Source organism: Amblyomma mixtum, chromosome 5, assembly GCF_055824585.1.
Source record: "Amblyomma mixtum isolate Tamu chromosome 5, ASM5582458v1, whole genome shotgun sequence".
Taxonomy (NCBI): Eukaryota; Metazoa; Arthropoda; class Arachnida; order Ixodida; family Ixodidae; genus Amblyomma; species Amblyomma mixtum.
The window spans coordinates 195,051,827-195,079,643 of record NC_143016.1 but is presented as its reverse complement, the minus strand read 5'-3'; the positions used below and the strand labels follow the sequence as shown (position 1 = coordinate 195,079,643).

Genomic DNA, 27,817 nt, shown 5'->3' with positions numbered 1-27,817 from the left:
GACGTTTCAAGCTTCAAGAAGTCACGTCTTGGGCAGCCAAAGGTCGTCGGAGCCGATCCCTATGAAAAGCTACGCTTTCATTCGACTAATTGATTCGACTAGCGGTCAATATGGCTCCCGCTGCTATTAGTGTTTCCATTGATATGGCAGCTCTTCCTTTGTCTATTGGTGCACGAATGACGTCATTACAAGGCGCCCTCTTTCAGGACCTGCAGCGAATAAACGGCCTGACCCTTCCCGAGTTCTGGCTCGGCCACTTCCTGTCGGCATTCGTCATCCAGATGGTTGAGAGCACGGCGGTCATGGGCTTCATGCTCTTCCTGCGGGGCGGCGACCAGGGGAGGACCTTCTTTAGCCGCACGGACATCACGCTACTCGTCTTCGTCATGGTCGCCTTCAACACGGGCCACATATCGACGGCGATGCTTGTCGCTGCTGTGTGCAAAACTGGTGAGTCGTCGCGATAAAATAGACCATCGGTGCTAAAGAAAACGATACGGCTAGTGACAGATGGGGACCACCCCTGGCTGGCCGCAAATTCCAACTGGACCTCGCCAGGCCTTAACCTCTGTTCCAGATATCATTTATTCTGGCTACAGAGCTCCAGTTAATGACTGCGACATTGCAACTAGCGTGGAAACACAAGGACAGCGACACAAGAAACCGACGGGACAGCACGCTAGCGTGCTGTCCCGTCGGTTTCTTGTGTCGCTGTCCTTGTGTTTCCACGCTAGTTGCAATGTCGCAGTCATTAACGAATTCACACCAACTAGCCCAACTGTCTTCCATGATCAGAGTTCCAGTGAACACTTTTGCTTCACATAGTCTGTCTGAAATGGGGCTTATTTTATCACGCGGCAACATATACAGCTCATTCGGTCGAAAAGCCGTCGGCGTAGTAGTTGTAGTCGGCACCGCGTGTCACAAACAATCATCATGCCAACCGTGCCATGCCAACCGTTTGCCGAAGAATGTTCCGGACAGTGTCTTACGATTCAGCATTTCGTGCAGGTTAAAATCACTACTTAAGTTAGAGCCTAGCTCACGGCAGGGATTCACACAAATATTAAAGAGGAACGGAGGTATAGCAGTGTATGAAGGACAAGTAAAGCTCTAGTTTGGGCGAGTCGGTTCATTTTGTAAGCAAAAACTGGCAATGGCGCAAGAAACGAGGACACGGAAGGCGCACAAAAAGACAGGACTGACGCCGTGCTGCTGCTATGCGGCCGTTTGGGGGACGTGGTGCGGCGTGGTGCACCACCTGTTTACATATACTATGTGCGGTCACGTGGTATATATACACCGTTCATATTGGTCACGTGGTATGGTGCCACATGGGTGCCATCTGATGGCGGTTGTGCACCACCTTTTTACAAGGAATGAGCTATAGACTACCCGCCTTGCCTGAATCATCGTTCATCATGCAAAGTGACGTCACCGAGGAAAGCTTTTGGAACCAACCCGCCAGGGGCACGTCGTCTGAAACTGGGCTTATAAAGGCGTCCCTGCATGGCTCCGTCTTCAGTGGGAGCGGCGGTACGGCATCGGTCATGTCGCTCAAACATGTGTGGATTACCTTGCAGGTTGGATATTATACTTCTGTATCACATTTTCGCACAAGTGATCCTTTTCTTGTAGTACTGCCGCTCCCAGTGAACGTTTTTGAAATGCTCAGTGTGGTATTGTCGCATCTTTCTCATCTTTCTCTTTTGCTATCCGGGGACATCGAAACCAATCCGGGGCCAACAACAGAGGAGTTATTGCAGCTAATCCTGGATAAGCAGACGGATATGGAAGCTAGACTAACTGGAATTGAAAAAAAACTGGAATCCTTTTCTGAGCTATGCGTTAAGCTAACTACTCTTGAAAGTACTGTTGAACACCTATACCGCACAGTCGACCAGCAACAACAAAGACTAATTGAATTGGAAGATAGAGCGCGTAGAAATAATCTGATAGTTTATGGTGTTCCGGAGGGAAATACGGAAACAAGACAGGATATTGAACATAAAGTGTTGAAAGGAATATTCTCTGACACTCTTGGTGTTACTGTTTCTTCGGTGGAGCGAATTCACAGGATTGGTCATAAGAAAAAAGATGAACACAGGCCCGTAATTATGAGGCTATATGACTATAATGAAAAAGCAGCTATATTTAAACAATGTAGCAAACTGAAAGGGTCCGGCTATAGTGTCTCTGACGACTACTCTCGCGAAACATCACAAAAAAGGTCATTGCTTTGGCGTTCGGCAAAAAATGATAAGCGCGAAGGTGCGAAGATTAAGCTGGTCCATGATAAACTTTTTATCGATGGTACCGCTTACACGTGGGATTCGCGAACTGGCATGCGTGTCCGGCTCACGAACAACCAAGACGGTAAATCGCCCAGCCTTGAATGACGGGGGAAGAGCGAGCCGAGAATGCCGTATGCAAAATCCCGAAGCGAAGTACCTTGCATTACGGTTTTAAATGTGAATTCTCGCAGTTTACTGAACAAAATCGTTAACTTCAACTGGCTTATTGAAACGCACCACCCTTCCATTATTTGTGTGACAGAAACATGGCTCAACAACTCAATCTTGGACGAAGAATTTGTTCCGCCTGGTTATTGCGTCTTACGAAAAGACAGATCGTCCAGTCGCGGAGGCGGTGTGGCCTTATTTCTTAAAAGTAGCATCAACTTTTCCTCGCTACCCGATGTTCCAGAGACTGAGTCCGTCTGGTGCAAAATTCATACTTCCTTCTCGACGTTGGTTATAGGTGTTATTTATCGTCCTCCAAATGCTGATTACAATGTGTTTCCAGCTCTGAATGATTATATTGCAACCCATAGATTACATAACCACAAAATGGTTTTGTGTGGTGACTTCAATTTGCCTTACATAAATTGGGCCTCACTTGTGTCGACCGGTCGGGACAAGGCACAATGTGACTCGCTCATCGACATAGCCGTATCTTTCGATTTGTCACAAGTTGTCCAATCTCCTACGCGTGGTGACTCTATACTCGATCTTGTGCTTTTGAACGAGCAGTTGTTACAGTGTGGGTTCAAATGCGAGGTCACTGATGGCCTTTCCGATCACAAAGCAGTCGTTCTTAATTTGAACATCGCACCTGAACCCAAAAGACCTGAATACAAGATGGTTACTGACTTCTCTCGTGCCGATGATAACATGATACTTTGCTCTTTGGCGTCAAATTTTGATGATTTTTTCTTTAGTAGTGATCAATGCAATGTTGATACGCTGGTCGAACAATTTTATAAAGTTGTGCATGACTGTCTGTGTAAGTTCGTCCCCAAGAAATGTGTCAAGAGAAACCCCACGCATATATGGTACAACAGGGAAATCATCCAACTTATACGCCGCATAAAGAGGCTTCGCAACCGGTGTAAATCACGGCATAAAAGTGATGCTGGGCTTCTTGTTTCCTTGAAAACGACTCTGCGAACTAAAATGCACGACGCTAAGAAATTTTATTATGAGAACACGCTAACAACATTTATGAAATCCAACCCATCCAAATTCTGGAAAACAATTACTCCGTCCGGTCGCTGTTCTTCATCATTTGTTGTTAATGATAAACCATGTTCTAACCCTTCAGTTATCTCCGAAGCTTTTAATAATTACTTTAGATCGGTATTTGAGAGTGACAATGGCACTACACCAACATTTAGTTTAGTCACTGAATTGCCGTCCTTCCCGAAGTTGGATATAACATACAATGGAGTTCTTAATCTACTGTTACAAATTGACGCGACGAAAAGCGCTGGAGCCGATGGTATACCCAATATGTTTCTAAAAAAGTATCCTGAGTGGTGTGCCCGCTACCTGACTGTGATTTTCCGAAAGTCCCTTCTATCCGAAACCGTTCCACAAGTCTGGAAAATAGCTAATGTAGTGCCAGTATTTAAGTCCGGTAATAAACAATGCCTCTCCAATTATAGACCAATTTCCTTATTGTGTACTTGTTGCAAGGTATTAGAGCACATTATTCATAAACATATTGTGTCGTACTTGTCTAACAACAATCTTCTCTGTAATAATCAGCATGGTTTCCGGGCTGGGTTCTCCACACTCACGCAGTTAATTGAATTCTCACACGACATTGCATCATGCTTAAATAACCGCGGTCAGCTGGACGCCATTTTTATTGACTACTCCAAAGCTTTCGATTTGGTTTCTCATAGTAAACTCATTACTAAACTTGGCGCTTTTCTCAAAGGAACTCACGGCGTTCCACTACTAGGCTTGATCAAGGACTATTTACGGTTAAGATCCCAGTTTGTCACCTTCAATCACTCTCAATCAGCGTCTGTCTCTGTAACATCTGGCGTCCCGCAGGGATCAGTTCTAGGGCCACTTCTATTTCTCATCTACATTAATGACGTCGTCCAGATAACTGCTAACACACCTGTTAAAATTCGTCTATATGCAGATGACTGCGTTCTGTATTCAAACATAAGTAATGCATGCGACCAGCTAATTTTAAATAATGTGTTTTCTGCATTCTGTGCTTGGAGCAACACATGGCAGATGAAGATAAATTTCAGTAAAACTGTGTCGATGACATTTACTAACAAGAAGAATCCTTTGCGTTTTTCGTACACTAACAGCACTCATCAACTAACGCACGTAAACGAGTTCAAGTACCTAGGAGTAACCTTTTGTTCTAACTTAAATTGGTCAAAACACGTCGATTTAACTTGCTCCAAGGCACTGAAGAAACTGGGATTTTTAAAACGCACCTTAAAGGATTCGACTAAAAACTGTAAGTTGACGGCGTACAAATCTCTGGTAAGGCCTGTGCTTGAATACGCCTCGGCAGTCTGGTCACCGCACTTCGCTAAAGACATCACTAAACTAGAAAATGTGCAGAATAAAGCAATAAGATTTATATATAAACGTTATGACCGCCAGTTCTCTCGCACAGCTCATGCCCGCACCTTATCACTTGACACACTTCAACACAGACGCATATGTGATCGCCTTATCACTATTCACAAGATCATCAACAAATGCATTTATGTTGACGCCCCGCTTTTCTTTTCTTTCGCCAGTTCTTCAGCACGTGTCACTCGCCGTACTAACCCGCTTAACATTGTGCCGTTTATGCCGTTTTTGGACTCTTTCAAATATTCATTTTTTCCTTCGACAGTGGAGCTATGGAATAATTTGGATATTACATTACGTCAGATGTCTGTTGACCGCTTTGCACAAGAATTATCTAATCATGTATTTTCTTATTAATAGCACACTTTTGTTTATGTAAAATGTTTATGTTTGTTTGTTTGTTTATGTTTATGCACTATCCTACTGTTTTATCTGTTTTCCATCCTATGTACCACTCCTGCAATGTCCCAACTGGGATAGCAGTATTTGTAAATAAAAAATAAAAAAAATATGCTATCTGGTCCCATGGGTCACATGGTATGTATCCACCGTTGCTATGCGCGGATGTCATTGCGGCCGCCATTTTAGACGAATGGCCTTGTGTTTCATACTGACGCGGCCATTTTTGATTTGCTCAACGGGGAAAGGGTTGCGCCAAATGGGCGACGGCGTTCTGTGGACTCCCTGGCAGTACTCTGCGCTGTCGCGTTCCGCTCTTACATGCGAAGCTTAAGTGCTTCTTTATTTCCAGAAATCCCTAAAAATCTTCATTACGAGGGTATTACATGGGGGTTGGGGGGGGGGGGGGGAGGTGGCAAACAGGACAGAGAATATCTGTCGTGACAAACTCATCAGTAAAGAAAACTAGAAAAGCGGAATAAATGAACACCCAACAATTATCAAAATGTGGCGGAACAGCAACACTCGAAATGAACATAATGACAACAAATAAACACTGCTAAAAATTAAGACCAAAGGAATTATGGTGAACAGCACTAGAAGAAAAATTTCACATCGGTTTCATTTTTAAAAGGTCGTGAAATAATGTCGGGTTGATTTCAGTTGCGTCTGGAGAGGACAGCAGGTTGCAGTCAATGAGCAATGAAAGGTTTAGCAAAACTTGAAGTCGGGCGCGTGATGGGTTTCATTTTAAAAGCATGGTCACGGGGTGGGAAGACTACTGACGGTGAGTGAAAAAATTCTTATAAAGCAATGGCTGATGCTAAATTTTGTGAAAAAGTGTTTAGCGAGCAAGTTTGTGACGAAAGAAAAGGTTTTTGAATGAAGCACGAGCTGTGACGCTAGTAAAACCTGAGTAATCTGAAAAATTGAAACGAGCAGAACGATTTGACAGGGGCTGGATGTTATCTATGAAAGAGGCTTGGTCCATCTTCCATATGGTTCAAGCGTACTCGATTTTATGTCGAACTAGGGTAGTATAAGTAAGTTTCCGCAGATGCGCAGGAGCATGTCGATGGTTGTTTTAGGAGGCTAAAAGAACGGTTAGCATGTGCTAGTTAATGTGATAGTTCCAGGTTCTCTCAGACTTAAGGTCCTACATATTTGTAGGCGCACGCTTTCTCCACTGTTATGCAATTAAGAATGTATGTGGTTGGGATGCGGCAAGAATTTCCTGTGAAGGAGACGGGATTTCTCTTAGAATGGTGTAGGGTTATCAGCCACGATGAACAGAAAATGTTAATTGAATCGGAGCCAGTTTGCAAAAATTGCCTGCTTGGTACACAAAGCAGTCGTCAGCAAAGAGTCTAATGTGGGAAGGAACACAATTTAGCAAATTAGTAATAAATATAAGAAACAGCACGGAACCAAGTACACTCCCCAGTGGTACACCGGACGTGACTGCCTCAATTGGAGAAGCGAAACATTAACAAAGGTGAACTGAACGCTACATGAGAGGAAGTATTTAATGCAGGCTAAAAGCAGATGGTGAATATTGAGGTGCGATAACCGAAAAAGTATTCTATGGCTGCAGACCTGATCAAAAGCCCTGGAATAATAAAAAACAAAGCGTTGATCAACTTGAATTCTTCCGTCTTTTAAAGTAAATAAGTCGGCAGTAAAACCCAGTGAGCTGAGCGTCACAAGAAAATTCGTTGTGAAATGCGTGCTGATATTTAAATATAATGTTGTGACTTTCGTGATAAATGATGATTTGAGTGTGTATGAGGTGCTGAAGGAGCTTGCAGAAGGTGTAAGTCAATGAAATGACTGTAGTTTAGAGGATCAGAGCGGAGGGAAGATTTGAAAATGGGCATTACTTTACCTACACGCCAGCCTTTATCAGCCTGATGATAAGGACTGAGAAAAAGTGCAGATGCGATGTAACCTGCTTCACAAAGCAGATCTTCCCAGCTTGGCACAGTGTAGAACAACATCAAGACTCAAATTTCTGTTCTTATTTTATCACGGTAATTTGAACATATGAAGGGAAACCTACCTCCAGGAACCACTTAGTCACTCTTCGAGAACTAACCGTGAGAAAGCACTTCATCAACCCATAAGCCATATTCATGCTCATAAATATTCTTTGTTTCCATCGGCTATATCTAGCTGGAAACTGCACCTCGGCTGCTGTAAACTGCAACTCAATTCAATTCAATTCAAGTTTATTTGCATCTATACATGTACAGATGACGGGAGTGCAGACAAAAAGCCAAATGGATTTGGCTTGACGGGGTCTGTACCCCCTACAGAAATGGCACTGTGCACAAATAAAGAGAACGCAAAGATACAATAATGGATAAACGAAAAAAAAGTATTAGTGAACATTCTATAACATTCTATGCTATAACAGAAATACATACGGCCAAAAAAAATCAATGATAGAATGCTGAAAGGATTTAAAAAGCATAAAGCATAAAATTATAGCAATAAAATAGCTTTGAAATTCACAAACATAAATAATAAGTTACTAACAAGCAAAGAAAATTGGTTAGACATTCATGGCGTCAGTGTATACTACAGCAAAGCAAACAAAACAAAAAAACGAATCCACAATGAGCCCATAAAAGGAGAGCTACGTTATTAAGTTTCTAATGAGTTTAACAAAGATGGCAGTGTGTGGCGTAACATTTGTTGACCGTAGTTAGTGCGCGTTTTAGGAACGTACCATGTTTCTCTGTGACGTGTGTTGTAAATGTTAGAACTCATTGTCAATAGAGATAAATGCTCGAAGAATTTGGTGTTCTGTTTTTTCGCAGTAGTGAAACGCTTGAGTAAAATACTACGATATATGGAGGTGACCGGCTGTAAGTTAAGGGCACTGAAAAGAGGTTGCGTATGAGCGTCATATGAGGAATTAGCGATAGCGCGCACTGCTTTCTTCTGCAAAAGATAAAGCTTTGTGATGTTAGACATTGTGGTGTTTCCCCACACTAAATGGCAGTAATTCAGATGGGACAGGAAGAGACAGTTGTAAAGCAGCTTTTTCACGCTCAAGGGAAGAAAAAATCGAAGTTTCGTTAGTATCCCCACAACACGAGCGATTTTGTTAGCAACTGAGTCTGTACAAAGTTTCCAAAGTAAGTTCTCTTGAAATACGACCCCGAGGCACTTAATGGATGGCACAATGTTGATAACCGAGGAACCCATTTGCAAATGGCCGTCAATGTGGACATTTTTGTTTTTAGGTTGAAAAAGTACAACCTTTGTCTTGCTTTTATTTATAGACAGTGAATTCAATGAACTCCATCGATTGAGTTCGCTTAAAGCAGCGTTCGCAAGAGCCAACAGGTCCCTTGCACAACCAGATGTAAAAAACAGACTAGTGTCGTCAGCGTATATGATGAATTGGGCAGTGGTGTCAATATTTATTATGTCGTTAATGTAAATATTAAATAACAAAGGTCCAAGAATGCTTCCTTGAGGTACACCAGAATGAATGGGTAAGTTATCTGAAAGACAGTTATTTATTGAAACCCTCTGACACCTGAACTGCAGATAGCTTTTGATTAAGCTAAGGAATGGGCCCCTGAAACCATAAATTTCAAGTTTTGTTAGCAGTGTGGTGTGATTGTGTCAAAGGCCTTTGAAAAATCGATGAAAATGCCTAGTGTCACAAAATTTTGCTCAAATGCTTGTAATATTAGTTCCTTTTGTGTTAGTAGAGCTAACTCTGTCGAACGACCCTTTCGGAAACCGAACTGACAGTCAGTAAGGATATTGTGGATATTGTGTTTTTCGCAGAAAGTGGTCATTCTGAGTGTTATTAATTTTTCTAGGCATTTTGAAAATACAGGTAAAATGGATATTGGTCTGTAGTTAGACATGTTGTTTCTGTCACCGGCTTTGAAGAGCACTGTAACCCTTGCGAGTTGCATGCGCTTAGGAAATATACTGTTTACAAAGCACAAATTATACACATGCTCAAGAACTGGACATATCAGATCTAAAACGTGTTTTACGGGGCGTATTTGCAGGTCATCAATATCGCAGCTTTTACTGTTTCGCAGAGCGGAGAACGTGAGACAAATTTCTTCGGCGCTAGTTGGATGCAGAAAAGCACTATCGCAAGTTTTGGAATTGACGTACTCTGCGGAGCGAGGATCGTGCAAACTATTCACTAGGGACACAAAATAATTATTAAAAGCGTTTGCTAAATGCGCGCCTGATGAAAGTTCCCCATTAATGATCAATTCTCGTACGCCCTCTGGATGCTGACGTCCAATGTTAAGCACTGCGCTAAGGTTTCTCCACGTGATGTCCGTCCGCTTTACAGCTTCACGATCAAACAACCTATGAAGGTAATCTTTCTTAGCTTGTCTGAGGGTTGCAGTTAACTTATTCCGAAATTTCTTAAATTCGGATAGATGGCACGTGTCTCATGTGTCCAAAAAACGTTTGAATAGAGCATCTTTTTGCTAGATTAGTTTCAGAAGTGCACTGGTTATCCAAGGTTTTCTAGCTTTTCTAGGCTTCAGTGTTTTAGGGTGAAAAGATTCCGAGTAAGCCTTTTTGAAAAGACACAGAAATGACTCGTACGCGGCGTCTGCGTCAGACTGATTGTACACGTCGAGCCAATTTATTTTTGATATTCTTGTATGGAAATCCTCGAGTGTAGCTGGATTAATATCTTGGATAGTGATCGGGGGACACTGCTTTGGCTCTTTACTCGAGACATAGGATTCCAAGAGAAGAAATACTGGCAAATGATCGCTAATATGAGCGCTGATTACTCCGGAGTTAATAGTTCGAGATTCAGTGTTTATAATGAAAACATCAAGCAAACTTTCACAGTCCTTGCTAATGCGAGTTGGAGCAGTAATTGTGTTGAAACATGCATTAGCTTCTAAAAGTCGAGTGAAAGCAGTACTCAGCTGCGTTCCGTTCAACATGTTAATATTTATATCGCCGCCCAAGACGAGTTCATACCTGTTTTCATTTATCCAGGATAAGAAGTTTTCCATAAATGTGAAAAAGTTTGCAACGTTCCCGCCTGGAGGGCGATATAAAACAGAAAATATGCTTTTGTTGTGAACGACAGTCAAGATTTCAAAGTCCGCTGTAACCGCCGTAAACTCGTCGATTTTTTCACACTGAAAATTCTCCCTGGCCATGAAAAGTACGCCTCCACCGTTCCTGACTGAGCGATTTAAGTAGTGTCTTGTGTAACCTGGGATCTGTATAACTTCGTGGTCGTGTCGGTACCATGTTTCACAAAGCATAATAACATCAAATGAAAAGCCAAAACATGAAAACAAGGCACACAGCTCATCAGACTTATTGCGCGCTGATTGAGTGTTCAACAGGAAGAAAGATGTGCATGGCTTTTCATGATAAATTTTAGTCACATCCGCAGGGTTCACCGATTTGCCAGCCATTGACGGGAATGGCTGTTGGCAAATTGCTCGGAATCCTAGTTCCTCACTTCATCTTATCGATGTCCGCAACGCAAGATATGCGCAGCACATTCGACGTGTCTGTCTTGCGCGCGAAAATTTTGCCGCCCTTTGTCCACGCGTACTTCCATTCTTTTGATTTCTTTCGCTCCACAACTTGTCCAAGAAGTTTCTTCAAGGCGGGGCAAAGGTGCTCATTAATAAATACCGGGGGAGAACTGGAACCATCAGCACTCTCGTAACCAAAATCAGAGGTATAAATTCGATTTTTCCTGGCCTTTTCAATCACCGCTTCCCGTTTCGCACGAGAGCGGAACTGCACGACAATGTTAGGGCATCCTTTGTCTTTCCTTGGCACACGATGACACATTTCTACATCGGAATCAGAAATGGGTTCGCTTATGACGTCTCCTAGTTTGCTCAAGATTGAAGGTACGTTCTCGTCGTCGCTGACCGGAACGCCTTTAATCTCAATGTTCCGGTTCCTCGAGTACTGTTCTTGGTTTGTCACCCGGTCTTCAAGATCAGATAGTTGTTGTTTCAGTCCTGTGCATTCCTGTGATAGTTCGGCATTTTCTTTCTTTAGCGCTGAGTTTTGCTTTTCTAGTTTTGCGCAGCGCTCAGCCATAGCATCAAACTGTTCACTAAAGAAATCAACGGATTTTTTCAGTTCTTTGTATTCCTTTCGAAGCTCTTTCTCTAGTGCACTGCGCATATCTCGCATTTCCTGTTTAAAATCTTTCAACAGCTTTGTCACTTCAGTAGGCATTTCAAATTAGCAGTTCAGCAAACACGTACAAGAGCTTGGCAGCAGCGGCAGAAAGAAAAAAAATAAAAATTGGTTACAAATGATTGCACAAACCTGTGTGTAAGATGCGCAGATTTAGTGAACCGGTCGGTACAGCCGCTGCTGCCAAATGACGATCAGCTGCGAGGTGCAGTCCTTTTGTAGTCGGTGCCTCTTTACGGCAGCCAATCCTGGTCCACGGCTCGCTGACGTCACACTGGAGGCCACGACAGTTTATAGATGAGCGGCGATACGTGCGATAGTCGGAGATGCGGCACGTGCAACGGTGATCCGCCGAAGATGCAGACCAAAGCCACCGGGAAAGCGGGTGGTGTCCTGTGTGTAAGATGCGCAGATTTAGTGAACCGGTCGGTACAGCCGCTGCTGCCAAATGACGATCAGCTGCGAGGTGCAGTCCTTTTGTAGTCGGTGCCTCTTTACGGCAGCCAATCCTGGTCCACGGCTCGCTGACGTCACACTGGAGGCCACGACAGTTTATAGATGAGCGGCGATATCAGTTGAATCATTCATAGAGCATGGCAATAGCATTGATTCGTCAGTAATGCCACCGTGATAAAACTATGACGCTGACTTTCATTTTTATTTTTTGTAACTATATTTGTTTCCGTGCTGAACCCGCTATTTCGTTTCCCTGAATTGGCCACCACGATGCCGCTATGATGATGAATTCTTGTTTTGTATTATATATTGCCACGTATTATTGTACGTAGTGTCCGTTCGTTCGCGCTCAAAGCCGCAGGAAAGGGGTGTTATCATTTTTGTTTATGACGCGAGAAGCGACCGGACTAATCTCTATTGATCGCAGCCATGAAGAGCTGAATCTACGTTTTTCTAGATTACTGTAGATGATCTTGACCTGTTATCTCGAAGTTTCCTTGCTGGCGTTAAATTGAGCGATGCCGCAAGCGGCGGGCATTCGTAGTTCGACGACTGACGAGCACGTTTGTTCCCTACGCCGCCGCCAAGTGATTCAGTTCTTTTACGGGCGCAAGTCAGCCTAAATAAAGAGCCTCGTTTCCAAGTCTTGTTGGTGTCTTCCTGATCGCTGGATTGCCGTCACTACAACGTGACATCTGGTGGAGGTGCTGGGTGCCCTTTCATGTTCCGGACACCCCCTACAAGTCGTGACGCCAGCCCTCTGAGTCATTCACCGCAGGACCTGAGTCCAGTCCACCGCGCAAGCCGACGTCTGCTAGGGGACGCACCTGAGTTCGGGATTCTGCCGGACCCTACCCGGAAGCGAAAGCCAGTAGCAACGTCCACCATGAGCTTGCGCCAGACGACGACTCCAATCATTCTTCAGCAGCGAGTACCACCAACCTTCGACGCTTTGCCTGGCGCCGACCCCGAAGAATGGCTGGAACAGTTCGACCGTGTGGCTGTCTTCAACAACTGGGTGATGCCACGAAACTTAGGTACGTCTTCTACGCCTTGGAGGGACCAGCAAGAATCTGGTTTGAGAATGAGGAAGCTAGCCCCACGAACTGGGAGACCTTCAAGGAACAGCTTCTGAATACCTTCACAAACGTCGTGCGAAAGGAGAGAGCCCAGCAGTTGCTACAGTCTCGCATACAACACCCAAACGAGACCAACTGAGGAAATGAAGCGTCTCTTCCGGCGTGCCGACGCAAACATGAAGGAAGAAGAAGAGGTAAAGCTGCCTACGCGAGGAGTTAAAGAACAACTCTTTGCCGGCCTCGTACGGAACCCACCGAAAACCGTCGCGGAATTCTTAAAAGAGGTATCCACTATGGAAAAAACTCTTGGTGCCCGAGCCCGCCAGTACGACCGCCAGCAGTGCGTTTTCTCAGGAAACTGCCTGGAGACTACTAACAAGGATAACCTGCGGGAGGTTATACGTCAAGTTGTGCGAGAAGAGCTCCGACGATTGCTGCCAACGGGAACGCAGCCGCAGCTTACACCGCTCACTGACGTAATCCGGGACGAGGTTCAACAGGCCTTGGGTGTGACGCCGACATCTACGGAGCCTCTGCCGCCCCAAGCCACGAATTACGCCGCAGCAGTGCGCCGTCCTGCACCCCGACGACGGGACCCAAGCTCCTATCGCCTACAACCAGCTGCGTTGGACCGCCGCCCTCTCGCTCCAACCCGCCCGTACTGCGAGCGTTGTACACAGCCGAGGAAATGCGACGAGTGGAGAACTCCGGACCTGCGCCGCCCATTATGCTTCCACTGTGGCGAAGCCGGTCATATTCTCCGGTACTGATCATACAGGAGAATGGGCATCCCAGGGTTTTCTTACTACGCCCCAGGACCCCGACCCGCCCAGCGACCAGCCGAAATCGAGGAATTTTTGCGTCGGGAAGAATACTCATCGCCGAGCCGCCTATCACGTTGCCCGTCGCCGTCGTCACCGCGCTTTGTATCTCCTAGCCGAGGCTACGCCGTGCGTGGACGCTCCTCCAGCCCCCGAAGGTTAAACTGAATAGAGCAGCCGCTGGAGGTGAGGTTGATTCTGAGCAAAAGAACAAAGATCCTCCATCGACGAAAACACAAGGCCATGCCTCAACTACGACGACAACACCGACGACGACGCGGCCAGACTAGAAGCTTTTACCACCGCCCAGAGAAGTAACGTCGGAGTACGCCTACCGCAGCCTCACTACTCGACGAAGCCGAGATCGTACACCAAAGACAACGTGTAATACGAAAACGCGAACAAGTGACCTTGAAGTAACGGTCGACGGTCACGCGTTTACTGCCTTGGTCGACACAGGAGCTGACTACTCCGTCATGAGCGGGACACTCGCTGTCCGACTCAAGAAAGTGTGAGACGGGAGGCAGAGCGCAGGATGGAGCGACCTTTAATGGCACCCGCAAATATGGCGACCAACCCGTCGAAGAAGAAAATGAGCGATGATGATGGATATGTACAGATGAAGACGGTCGCATGTTGTGCTTACACTTTCTCCCCTCGCGTACGAAAGCGGCCGGCCCGGGCGCAGGTTATAGCACAGTAGGGCGACGGGCGAAGGGTTTTAGGCGGGAAACATGAACAATCTCGGCACCTCGGCAACGAAGATCATTAACAGGATGAACAGGGGCAACGCGATAGTTCACCGGGGACGTTTGTTAGAGTACAGTATACGGACCAATATAACGGCTCAATAATTTTTCACACAATCCCGGGGTACGCACTGGAGTCCACAGCAGTACCTCATCACCAGGGTGAAAAAATATGGCACGGTGGGTGAAATCATAGGTGCTTTTCCGGGAGGCGTCTGTAGGTAAGGCGAGAAGTAAACTGTTCGTGAGAGAGTCTGGAAGAGGTTGAGGGGGTGGAGAAGAAAGACGCTTCGAGGGTGAAGGTAGGTTGACGTCCATACACAAGGAATAATGGGGAGAAGTTGGTGGTTCTTTGCACGGCAGTATTGTATGCAAAGGTAACGAAGGGAAGCATGGTGTCCCAGTTGGTGTGGTCGGGCTGGGTGTACGTGGCAAGCATATCGGACACGTTGCGATGAAAGCGCTCTGTGAGCCCATTGGTCTGAGGGTGGTAAGCTGAAGAGGTTTTGTGGACGGTTCTGGAGGCGTGAAGAACTTCGGCAAGGATGCTGGAGAGGAAGGACTTGCCGCGGTCACTAATAAGGACACGAGGAGCTCCATAGCGCAGAAGGATGGCGTTCAAGAAGTGGGCGATCTCTGAAGCAGGAAAGGAACAGGGGCCGTTTCAGCGTATCTAGTTAAGTGGTCGATGGCAGTGACGATCCAACGGTTGCCCGTTGGTGTTAATGGTAAGGGACCATAGAGGTCAATCCCAACGACTTCAAAAGGGCAGAAAGGACAGGGGAGAGGCTGTAGCAGGCCCGCAGGGGCAGATGTGCTCCGTTTGCGACGTTGGCAAGAGATGCAAGACGCAATATATTTTCCAACAGTGGTGGAGAGGCCAGGCCAAAAGAAACGGCGCTTGATGCGGTCATAAGTTTTCTGAAAGCCTAAGTGGCCAGCCGTGAGGTCATCGTGAAAGGCCTGCAAAACTTCGCGGCGAAGAGAACGGGGTACGACAGGCACCCATGAGTCACCGAAGGGGCTGTAATTGTGCCAAAGAAGGATGTTGTCGACTAGCTTGAAAGAGTTAAGTTGGCGACGTAGGCGGGCATTCGGTGGCCGCGTAGCACCGCTCAGACGGTCGATAGGAGTCCGGCTGTAAGGGTCGGCCCGCTGCGCTGAGGCGAGATCGCCAAGACTGGGAGCGGGCATCAAGTCAGTGCGGTTAAGGTTGAGATAGCCGTGGAAGGGGTAGTTTGGCAGTTTGAGGATGCGGAGGTTGGGTTTGGGCGAGGGGACAACGAGATAGCGCATCGGCGTCCTGGTGTTTCTTGCCCGATTTATAGGTGACGGTAAAGTCATATTCCTGGAGACGGAGAATCCAGCGGCCGAGGCACCCGGACAAGTTTTTCTGCGAGGACAACCAGCACAGGACATGATGGTCTGTGACAACTGTGAACTGGCGGCCGTACAAATAAGGGCGAGATTTCTGAATGGCCCAGACAACAGCGAGGCACTCTTGCTCAGTTATCGTGTAGTTCTGCTCCGCTGCAGTCAGTGTACGACTGGCGTAGGCGATGACTTGCTCGCACGAGGAGTGCTGCCGCTGCAGAAGAACGGCACCAATGCCGTGTCCACTGGCGTCCGTGTGTAAAATCGTTGGAGCATTGTCGTCGAAATGTGCTAGTATCGGATCAGATGTGAGAGCCTTCTTTAAGGTAGTAAAAGCGACCTAACAGGTCTCAGACCAAACAAACGGCTGGTCAGCGCAGAGGAGCTTATGCAAAGGGGCCGCAATAGAGGCAAAGTTGCGTATGAAGCGCCGGAAGTATGACGCTAGCCCCAGAAAACTGCGCAGGTCTTTGACGCGCGATGGGCGGGGAAAATGCAAAACTGCAGCCACTTTGTCGGGATCAGGCTTTACACCCTTCTGGGTAACGACATGACCGAGGACCTTGATAGAAGTGGAAGGAAAGCAACATTTCTTGGTGTTTAACTGAAGGCCGGCCTCAGAAAGTGCGCTTATACTTCATCGAGACGAACAAGGTGTTCAGAAAAAGTCGAAGAAAAAATGACTGTGTCGTCGAGGTAGCATAGGCACGTTTTCCACTTCAGACCTCGGAGAACGGTGTCGATCATGCGCTCGAACGTGGCCGGAGCATTGCATAGGCCGAACGGCATAAAGTTGAATTCGTAGAATCCGTCGGGAGTGGCGAAAGCAGTTTTTTCCTTGTCGGCCTCATGCATCGGTATTTGCCAGTATCCGAATCTTAGGTGGAGACTACAGAAAAATTGTGCACCCTGGAGACAGTCGAGGGCGTCATCAATCCGAGGCAGCGGATAAACATCTTTTCTAGTGATCTTGTTAAGGGCGCGATAGTCAACACAAAAGCGTACTGAGCCATCCTTCTTTTGAACCAGCACAACAGGCGAAGACCAAGAACTCGAAGAAGGGCGTATGATGTGGCGCTTGAGCATGTCGGCTACGTTATCTTGAATAACCTTGCGCTCACTAGAAGACACACGATACGGGCGACGGCGAATGATGCCCGAACCATCTGTGTAGATACGATGCTTAGCTGTGGTGGTTTGGCTCAAGGTTGTTGTCTGGGTATCGAAGGAGCGGCATGCTTGGTCAAGACGGCAAGCAATTCATCTTTTTGAGCCGGGGTGAGACCGGGGCTGATAGCAGCTGAAATAGATGCAGAGGCAGAAGCAGAGGTCGAAAGAGCGAAGCTTGATGGGGCAGAGGAAAGAACGGCTACAGGTTGAGAGGTATCCACAGAAGCGATGGCTGTGCCTTGACGCAGAAGAATGGGTTCCGGCGTAGTGTTGAAGGCAGTCAGTAGTGAAGACCCATGTGTGAAGTGGAGCAGGGACGCGACGAGAAGATGCCCCTTCAGAAAAGACGGGGGCTTGGTGTGACGAAAACGTCCCCAGCGTTGACGTGGGCAGAAGCAACAGAGAGGACATCTTCGCAGCCGGGGTAAAGTACATGATCAGCGGTGGTAACCAGATGATGAGAAGGCAGGACAGAAATGGCAGAAAGGGCGGATTCAGTAGCTTGTAGAGTAGGGGGACAGCAGGTAATTACAGCTTGCGCAGAGTGGAGGAAGTCCCAGCCGAGGATGAGGGGATAAGCACAGGAGGGAAGCACAACAAATACTATGTAGTGCAGGATGCCATCGATAGTGACTCGTGCTGTACACAATCCGGAAGGACGCATTGATTCCTCATTGGCAGCACGGAGAGAAGGACCACTGTAAGGGGTGCGCACCTTGCGAAGACGAGAACATAAAGCAGAACTAATTACAGAAATGGCGGCGCCCGTATCGATCAATGCTTCTACTACAGTGCCTTCAATATCAACGGTTAACATGTTCGATGGCTGTGCAGGAGGAATTGAGAGGTCGGCGTGCGGTGCAGTTTTACCTCCGGAAACTACACAATTTAGTTTTCCGTGTGGCCAGTTGTCTGGGAGGATGGTGGACGTAGAGGCGACGAGGAGCGGCGGAAAGGCGATGGGGAGCGGCGGCGCGACGACCTGACGGTCGAGGAGCGGTCCGGAGAGGTAGAGGGAGAGGAGGGATGATAATTAGTATGGTCAGCAAACGATGGGCGGTAGGCGTACGACGAGTGTGGAGCGTCTTGGGAGAAGTCCCCGTACGATGGGCGACGAGGAGGACTGGTGGCAAACGTCGGGCGGTAAGCAGGTGACCAGTACGTAGCTCCGTTGCGAAAGTCTGGGTACCACTCGCGCTCCCCTCGTCGCGCTGACGCCGACGGCATACACGGGCAACATGTCCGCGAATTCCGCAGTAGTGACACACCGGCCGACGTGCAGGCGGACTCCAAACAGGGCACACAGCGGGGCTCGGTGACACAGAGACCGGAGTTTGCTGGACGGGCTGTGGATGGGACGGATAAACAGCAGCAGGAGGCGTCGCAGCAACCTGGGCATAGGTACGTCCAAAACGCGGTACAGGTGGTTCCGCAGCCAAGGGACGAGTGACCGAAGCGAGCTCGTCTTTGATGAGCTCACGCAAAGGCGAGGACGACGGGGCTGGGTGCGGGTGGGAGTCGACTGGCGGTAAGGTGGAGGCGTGCAGTTCCTCCCGGATAATGGAGCGAATGAGGGAGCGTAAGTCCACGTCGTGTGATATTGGGGTGTCCCAGGTGTCTTTTAAGCGAAGGGACTAAAGGTCGTCAAGACGATGGCAAGTTGTTCGGGTGTCTTGGACTGTCGTTGGATTCTGAGCAGCAAGCGTATTGAAAGCAAATGGCCCAAGCCCTTTCAGAAGATGACGCACCCGATCGTACTCTGACATAGCGCTGTTGACACGTCGACACAGGGCAAACACGTCTTCAATGTAGGATGTGTAGGACTCACCGGGTAGCTGAACGCGCGTATCTAGCTTTTTTTGTAGACAGCGGGGCTTGCACCAGATGTGCCAAAAATTTGTCGTATCTATGCCGAGAAGTGAGCCCAGTCCGGGATGGCATCTTTGTGGTTGACGAACCAAGTCTTGGCCACGCCAGTGAGGTAGAAGGACACGTTTACAAGTTTCTTCGCTGAGTCCCAACGATTATAGGCACTGACCTGGTTATATTGGTCGAGCCAGTCCTCTACATCGTCCCCACGAAGACCAGCAAAAATAGGAGGCTCGCGCTGGAGTGTGGTGATGGTCCAAGTGGGGTGTCCAGAAGATTGGGAAGGACCGGGTTGGGTCATCATTGCTGGCTCCAGGCGGTTCGAATCGAGAGGAAGAAGAACGGGGTGCCCATCGGGAGTACGAGTGGTGTTGTCGCTGGCGGCATCCATCGGTGCGGATGGTACGAGCAGGTGGCGACCGGAACGTAGCTGCAGTCTGACGGCGGAGAGGACGCACGGATCGAGAGCACACTCCACCACTTGTGAGACGGGAGGCAGAGCGCAGGATGGAGTGACCTTTAATGGCACCCGCAAATATGGCGACCAACCCGTCAAAGAAGAAGATGAGCGATGATGATGGATATGTACAGATGAAGACGAAGGTCGCATGTTGTGCTTACAAAAGTAACAACTTGGGATGGCCCGCTGATCCGCACCGCAGGTGGTAACGTTATTACGCCGTCAGGACGCTGCACCGCGAGAGTTACAGTAAATGGGCGAAGCTATGCTACAACCTTCCTGGCCCTACAGAAATGCTCGCGAGATTTGGTTTTGGGAATGGACTTCCTGAATGAACATCGGGCGATCATCGACCTTCGATCTAAGCCGATCAAGCTTTCCACGGACAAAGCCATATCTGCAGCGACGACAGCGACTTATCACGTTGCCTTAAACGTTCTCGACGAAGCATTGAGCGTGCCGCCCCGATCAAGTGTCGTCGCCTGCATAGGTACTTGAGACATCGAAACTGCCGAAGGCGTCGTCGAGGGGAACACCCAGTTACTCCTGGATCGAGGACTGGGCGTCGCAAGGGGAGTCGCCCAAATCCGGAATGGCCAAGCCCAAGTTCTGCTAACGAACTTCACCGAAGAGTACCGGCATCTAAACAAAGGTACGGCGGTTGCTTTTCTCGACGAGCTGGCAGACATCAGACATATTTTCTCTACCCGACCAACCCGTAGAACCATCTGACTACGGCAATCAACGCATGTTTGATATCAACCCAGCATTAACCCGGAGCAGACAAGACCAAATACGCAGTCTTCTTCAAAGGTACAGCGACTGCTTCTCATCAGCATCGATTGTGCGACGAACCCGGCTTGCCAAGCACCGCATTGTCACTGACGAACACGCCCGACCACTGCGACAGAGCCCCTACCGCGTATCGCCGGTAGAAGGGCAAGCTATCCGCAAGGAAGTTGAGAAAATGCATCGTGACGACGTCATCCAGCCATCAAGGAGCCCCTGGGCAGCACCAGTCGGCCTAGTCAAAAAGAAAGACGGCACCCTTCGCTTTTGCGTCGATTACCGCCGCCTGAACAGCATTACGAAGAAGGATGTCTACCCCCTCCCCCGCATCGACGACACATTGGATCGGCTATGCAACGCTAAGTACTTCTCATCGATGGACCTTAAAAGCGGCTACTAGCAAACTAAAGTCGACGAAAGAGATCGCGAGAAGACTGCGTTCATGAGGTCAGACGGACTCTTTGAGTTCAAGGTGATGCCATTCGTCCTCTGCTCTGCCCCAAAGACGTTCCAGCGAGTAATGGATGCGGTGCTCGCAGGCTTGAAGCGGCAAATTCGTCTAGTCTACTTAGATGATGATGTTGTCTTCTCCAGCTTTGAAGACCACCTCAGAAGGCTTCGGATAGTGCTGGAAACGATCAAGTCTTCAGGCCTGACACTGAAACCAGATAAGTGCCACTTCGCCTACGAGGAGCTGCTGTCCCTTGGTCACGTCGTAAGCAAGGATGGAGTTCGCCCAGACCCCAAGAAGACGGCTGCGATCGCAATGTTTCCACAGCCTAATGACAATAAAGCTATACGCAGATTCCTTGGATTGTGCGCTTTTTACCGGCAATTGGTCAAGAATTTTCGCGCATCGCTGAACCTTTGACCAAACTTACCAAAGCTGACGTGACTTTTAAATGGGAAACGCCGCAAGTGGAAGCTTTCAAAGAGTTGAAGCACCGCTTGCAGTCCCCTCCTGTGTTCGGGCATTTTGATGAAAGGAGTATGATCATGGAAGACAGTTGGGCTAGTTGGTGTGATTTCGTTAGTGACTGCGACATTGCGACTAGCGTGGAAAGCACAAGGACAGCGACAAAAGGAACCGACGGGACAGCACGCTAGACTTCAACTGACGTTTTAATGCACACATAACAGATTTTTACACTTCTATTCGGCGCATGCTCAGGTGATTGTACCCCCGCCCCCTCCTCTTTATCACGAAGCAGGTTGTGATAAAAAAGAGTAAACATTTAAACCAAATTGACGCGCAAGTTTTTTGACAAATGGATTATCTCTTTTTTCGTGAGGGCTACTGAGGGTGTGCTCACGCACTTGTCCCCTGCCTTATCAATGCAAAATGCTTCAAATATCTCCCTATCACCCTTCTTATGAAACCGCCTCAGCACTCTCGTGTGGCTAAAGAGCGGAACGCATTTTTCTTCATTACCGCCTGTTGTTTTTACTATGCATTTGCGGCAATGTGCGGCCAAACGGCCCCCCGCCATCAGAGCTGCGACTGTAGTCCGGTGTTTTCGTAGCCTTTCGTAGCCTTTCGTTCAGGCACTGGCCTGTTTGGCCAATATAACATTTACCACAGGTCAGTGGGATAAGATACACTACACCGATGGTGCAGTTCACAAACCGCGTGGCGTGTTTTGTTGCGCAGGTTTTTGCCTGGTAAGCATTGTTGACCATTCGGCACATCCTAGACAGCTTTTGTGGGGCTGTCGAAACGACAGGGATGCCGCACTGTCCCGCGGCCTTTTTGAGGCGATGGGACAAGTTGTCCATGTAGGGCACAGGCACCGGACGTCCCCCCGGGCCGTCATTGCAGCAGCCTGCTATCTTGCGTCCCTGTCGGAGCTCTTTAATAAGGCTCTCAGCGACGGACGGGAGTATGCTATCAGGGAAGCCAGCGCTACGCAGACGGAGGACCTGCTGCTCAACACTCACGATCACTTTGTGTTCACAAGACTTCTGAAGAGCTGCTTTTAGGCAGTTCAGTGCTATCCCTCTTTTTACGGTTCTCGAATGGGCCGAATTATAGCTAAGAACAGGCTTTTTTGAACGAGGGAAGTATGTCTAGCATAGTGAGCTACTACTAAAGCTAATGCCGAGGTCAAGGCAACGTAAGTAACCCTCATCAGGAACCTCACGAGTAAAACTCAGACCCTTACCACATTCTTGGAAAACACTAAAAACACTCTGCACAATGTCGTCTCTTCCATCAGGCGTCACACGTTTTAAAGCAACGAGATAATCATCAAGATATCTAAAAATTTTTGCAACAAAAGTCTTGTCCAGACGCGAAAAAATTTCTTTGTCAACAGACGCTAGAAACAAGTCGCTTAAAACCGGTGCAATACGCGAACCAATACATACGCCTTGCTTCTGCAAGTAAGAAGCATTGCCAAATTCAACAAGTGTAGAAGAAAGGTAAAAGCTAAGCAATTCTAAAAAATTATGTACTGAAATTCCAGATGAATTTTGGAAGACAGTCACACCCAGCGCTTCAATTCGCTCTCTGACAGCTGTGCAGAGTTGTGTCTGTGGTATAGAGTAAAAAAGGTCTACTACGTCAACGGAAAAGGCATAAAACGCATTACAGGTTTTTTCTTGTCTCGAAAGGAAGTCTATTACCTGATTGGAGTTCCGAATTAAAAACGGGTTATCCGGAGTCAACAAGTTAAGGTGTTTTTGTAGAAACTTTGTAGTCCCGTACTCCTCCTTTTCTAAGGAAATAAAATGAATGATTGATTGATTGAAAACCATGCAACCAATTGAAGGGATCGTATAGTGATGCTCCAAGTAAGTGGGACTGAGCTTAGTTAATTGCTTAATTACCCAATTAGCCTAATTAGCTTTACTAGTCAGGTAATATAAATAAATAAAACCGATTAAGAAATTGGTCGAGCTCAGGAATCGAACCCCGGTCTTCGGCGTGAGAGACGAGCATGCTATCCACTCCGCCATGCCAGCTTTCTTTTTTTTTTCTTTATTGCCTGTCTCCGCCATGCCAGCTCCGCCATGCCAGCTCGATGGTTTGGAATGAACAAACGCGCGTCTAGTGAATACGGTGTCTTCTCTCACTCTCATCCTCCTCCATTCCCTTCCGGCGACGTTTAGGTGTCCACCGACAAATGAGAGACAGATACATTTCCTTTCCTCAAAAACCAATTTACCGACGAGCGAGGCGTAGAACCGAATGGGCGATGGCGTTCTATGGACTCCTTGGCAGCGTTGCAAGACGCTGTCGCGTTCCACTCTTAGGGGCGAAGCTTAACATCTTAACCACACATCAGTGACCACACTTTAGGTCAAAAAAGTGCCCCCTGAATTTTGTGAGACAGTTACTGCGTAATTTACTTTCCTCAAATACAATTTTCATTTTCTTCATTACGGCTCCTCTTTATCTATCTACTTTCACTCCCACTTCCTCCCTCCCTCTACGGTGCGGTTCAGGTGTCCACCGAGATGACAGAGAATTACTGCGCCATTTCCTTTCCTCAAAAAGCGTTGCGTTCAAAGGGCAAGGTATCGCGCCGAACGGGTGGTGGCGTTCCGTGGACTCCCTGGCAGCGCTACAACGCGCTGTCGCGTTCCACTCCTAAAGACGAAGCTTAAGCGTCGTTAATTAGCAGTTAATTAGTATTCAGGCATTAATCAGTAATTAACCATTAAGTAGTGATTTGTCATCACTTAGTAATTAGTACTCAATTATATGTGACGCCACCAGTGCCACAAACAGCGAAGGTGGTGCGGAAATCGCTTCCGCCTCTACCCACTTTAGACAAAGTGCCCCCTGAATTTTTATCTGGGTATTTTACCCCGCGAAATGAACGCACCTTCCAAACTATCAGCGATTTTTGGGGAGAAAGTGCGGTTACCGTGTGAGTAAATACTTGAGGCGGCGTTACATCTCCAGAAACCTGAGCAATTCAGGCAGCGTTTTTTTTGTTTTATTTACAGGCACCCGGGCCATTCTCGGTGGAGTAGTGTGGGGATTCATCATTCCTGCGTCTGTGATGTCACAGAGCTCTGGCGCGCTCAGTCGGCTTCTGTTCCAGAGCCGATGGAGCAAGTTAGCGCAAGCCATGTATCCGCAACTTGCAGGAAGCACCATACTCCGGACACTGGGCGTCTTTGACGACTACGAGGGTGAGAGATCGCGCCGCTCTTTACAGAGAAAACTTGTGACGCTAGTACAGTGCGTGTCCAACGCACCATTCACTTCCGAAACCGTAACACCGGACAGGGTTCGTAGTCTTTCTCAGCGCCGCACTGGTACGAGGTGTGGCAGAACTTCTATTTGCCGCCTGATGCGGACCGCAGAAGCGCCAACACACAAGAACACAAGAGAGTGGCACGGACAAGCGCTTGCGTTCTTATGTGTTGGCTCTTCTTCGGGCCGAAGAAATAGATTTTTTTTTTAATAAAGCAGGCTGGTTGGTCTCCTGGGCTAAAAGCTGCTCAAGCAGCTTGACTGAGGCCCAAGAGAACAGTACATGACAGTGGTGGCCGTCGAATAGAAGGTATAGGCACTTGATATGGCACCAATAAATAATAAGCAGCAAATAATAAGTTGACAGACAGTTCAGAAGATGAATTTACTTTGGGCAATCCAAAAAAAATATAATTGGACCAAAAATATAGTAATGTGTAAACACAGACGACACAACATAATGCTTATTAGAGTTCAGAAAACAAAGACATGTGCTCTCTTCGATTCAAGCCTGCAGTGTGTATGAATTTTTTCAGTAATACTGAAAGATTATGAGCCAAATATTGGCGTTTGTAAAATGTACGCAAACATGGAATTCAGATACGTCCAGATTTCTATTGGGAATATGCTGTCCAGAATATGCTGTCCAGGGAATATGTATGTCCAGATTTCTATTGGAGAATGTGCTTTTATGCTGTGAATCAGCCAATGGGTTTTTGTGGTTGGTAACTGCAGGCGAGGAAAGATGGAATATATTTAGTGAGCGCAATTCATGAATGTGGCATGCAGAGACTATTTCAAATAATATAAAAGCCTAGATCGATTTCTTGAGGTTTCTATGCCCCAAATAGTTATTAATGACGAAGGAATTAAAACCCTCCTGAATAATGTTAAACTAACTTCTAGCTCTGATCCGCTGGGCTTTAACAACAAAATTCTGAAAAACATTTCTGAGAGCATTTATCCAGTATTGTCATCACTCTTTTCTCAGTCATTATCATCTGGATCGATTCCTAGCGATTGGCGCGTAGCTAAAGTAATACCCATATTCAAATCTGGTGACCACTCTAATCCCCTCAACTATCGTCCAATATCCTTAACTAGCTCCATAACTAAGCTAATGGAACATGTTGTTTACACTAATATTATCAGCTATCTTGAGCACCACAACATCATATTCAAATATCAGCATGGATTTCGAAGGGGTTTTTCATGTGACACTCAACTTTCCGGCTTCACTCACGACCTCTTTTCATCAGTCGATGCAGGCAAACAAGTCGATGCGCTATTCCTTGACTTCTCTAAGGCCGCCGGGTCCCCCATCACAGACTTTTGCTCAAACTAACCCACTTGAACATTCATTCCGATGTTATTGCCTGGGTTAAAGCTTTTGTTGCCTGCCGATCTCAGTTCATTTCTGTCAATAATCATCTTTCGTCCTCCTCACCCGTTTCGTCCGGGGTTCCCCAGGGAAGCGTTTTGGGACCTTTACTTTTTCTAATCTTCATAAATGACTTACCCGCCAGCGTATCATCCAAAATCAGATTATTCGCTGATGACTGTGTTATATACCGTAGCATTTCTAACGACTCTGACCGCCAATCTTTGCAAACTGATTTAGATTCCATTAGTAACTGGTGTTCTTGGTTAATGACCCTTAATTCCTCTAAAACTAAACTTGTCTCTTTCACTCGCAAGTCTTGCCGCATCCCGACATCTTACACTCTCCTTAATAACCCGGTTGAACTTTATACTTCCTACATGTATTTGGGACTACACCTTCAGTCCAATTTAACATGGAATTACCATATTAGCCATATTCATGCAGCTGCTAACCGCTCTCTGGGTGTTCTAAAACGTAACCTTAAACAAGCGCCTTTTCACCTAAAAAAACTAGCATACGTTACCTTAATACGGCCTAAAATCGAATATGCGTCGGCCATCTGGGACCCGGATCAAGCATACCTTATAGATGACTTGGAATCTTTGCAAAACCGTGCCGTTAGATTCATCTTTTCTGATTATTCTCGTCATACTAGCGTCACCGCACTAAAGGCTCGCGCCGAACATGATACGTTATCACATCGCCGCAAACTATCACGCTTGACCCTTTTCCATAAACTTTACCATCATGTTCTGCTCCATAACGATTTTTTTCAATCACCTGAATCTTTTTTTCCACGTCGCGACCACCCGCTGAAAGTTAAACGCATATCATGCCACACTTCTTCTTTTGCTAACTCTTTCGTACCACGTACTATAGTCGACTGGAATAATCTACCATCACACATCGCTTCTGAAAGGGATCTTAACAAGTTTCACGACCTTCTAACCCAAATGTCTGTTTAGCTTTACTAATTGATTGTACCACTTGCTGCATTGAGCTGTTTTATTATTTTGTTTTGTTCCTGCGATTGTTATTGCCTCTAAAACGCTATCTGTTCTTTTTTCGTGTAAATTACAATGTATACTACAGGTTTTTGTTTGTTTCTTGTTTCGTTTTCTACATGTGCTTTTTGTATTTATGTTTTGCACCTTGGTGCTTGCTCATTCTTATTTTGCGTTGCGTGTCATTGCTCCCCCTATGTAATACCCTCGATTGAGGGCCTTTAGGGGTTTATTGAATAAATAAATAAATAATAAATAAATTTATTGTAGTCGCTATAGGGTCGATATTTGCAGTATTTAGAATTATTCGTTGATAAATCATAAGAAGTCTGATTAAGTTATCTCTTCTGGTTGTACACAAAAGTACGGCACAATAAAAGAATTGGGTAGCAAATAGTGCTCCATAGGTTTTAAGAAGCTCCTTATGCCTTGAACGGTTCTGATAGTCCACTGACCTCTCCGGGAATCGGTTTGATGAGATTCAACTTGGCGGCCTTGCTGCTTCTGTATGTAGCGTGCTTCCAGATGGATACTGTAACCTGTCAGCGTTGTGCCCTCATCAATGCTAGGGTGCCTACTCGCTGCGGTGTGTCCACATGATGGGGGTTGATGATTTTTGTCGGAACACCTCTTTCTCTCTCTACGGATTTCTTGGATTATTGGGGTTTAACGTCTCAAAGCGACTCAGACTATGAGGGATGGCATAGTGAAAGGTTCCAGGAATTTTGACTACCTAGGGTTCTTTAACGTGCACTGACATCGCACAGTACACGGGCCTCTGGAATTTCGCCTCCAAAGAAATTCATCCGCCGCGGCCGGGATCGAACCCGCGTCTTTCGCGTCAGTAGCTGAGCACCATAACCACTGAACCGCTGCGGCGGCCCTCAACGAATTTCTACAGCTGTTGGGAATGCCGTCCTTTTAAAGGCAGGTGGATGATCTTACCACTCTTAGATATAGGCTTCCAACATTCAT

General features: G+C 46.9%; 1 protein-coding gene across 1 annotated transcript in view; it reads left to right on the top strand.

The window, feature by feature from the left end:
* Positions 1–27,817, top strand: part of LOC149345332 (phospholipid-transporting ATPase ABCA3-like) — a 190,424-nt gene that overhangs the window by 49,306 nt on the left and 113,301 nt on the right. The window contains exons 4-5 of the mRNA XM_089547410.1: positions 207–450; positions 24,202–24,390. Coding sequence (XP_089403536.1) covers positions 207–450; positions 24,202–24,390 — 433 coding nt within the window. The remainder of the gene's footprint in view (positions 1–206; positions 451–24,201; positions 24,391–27,817) is intronic.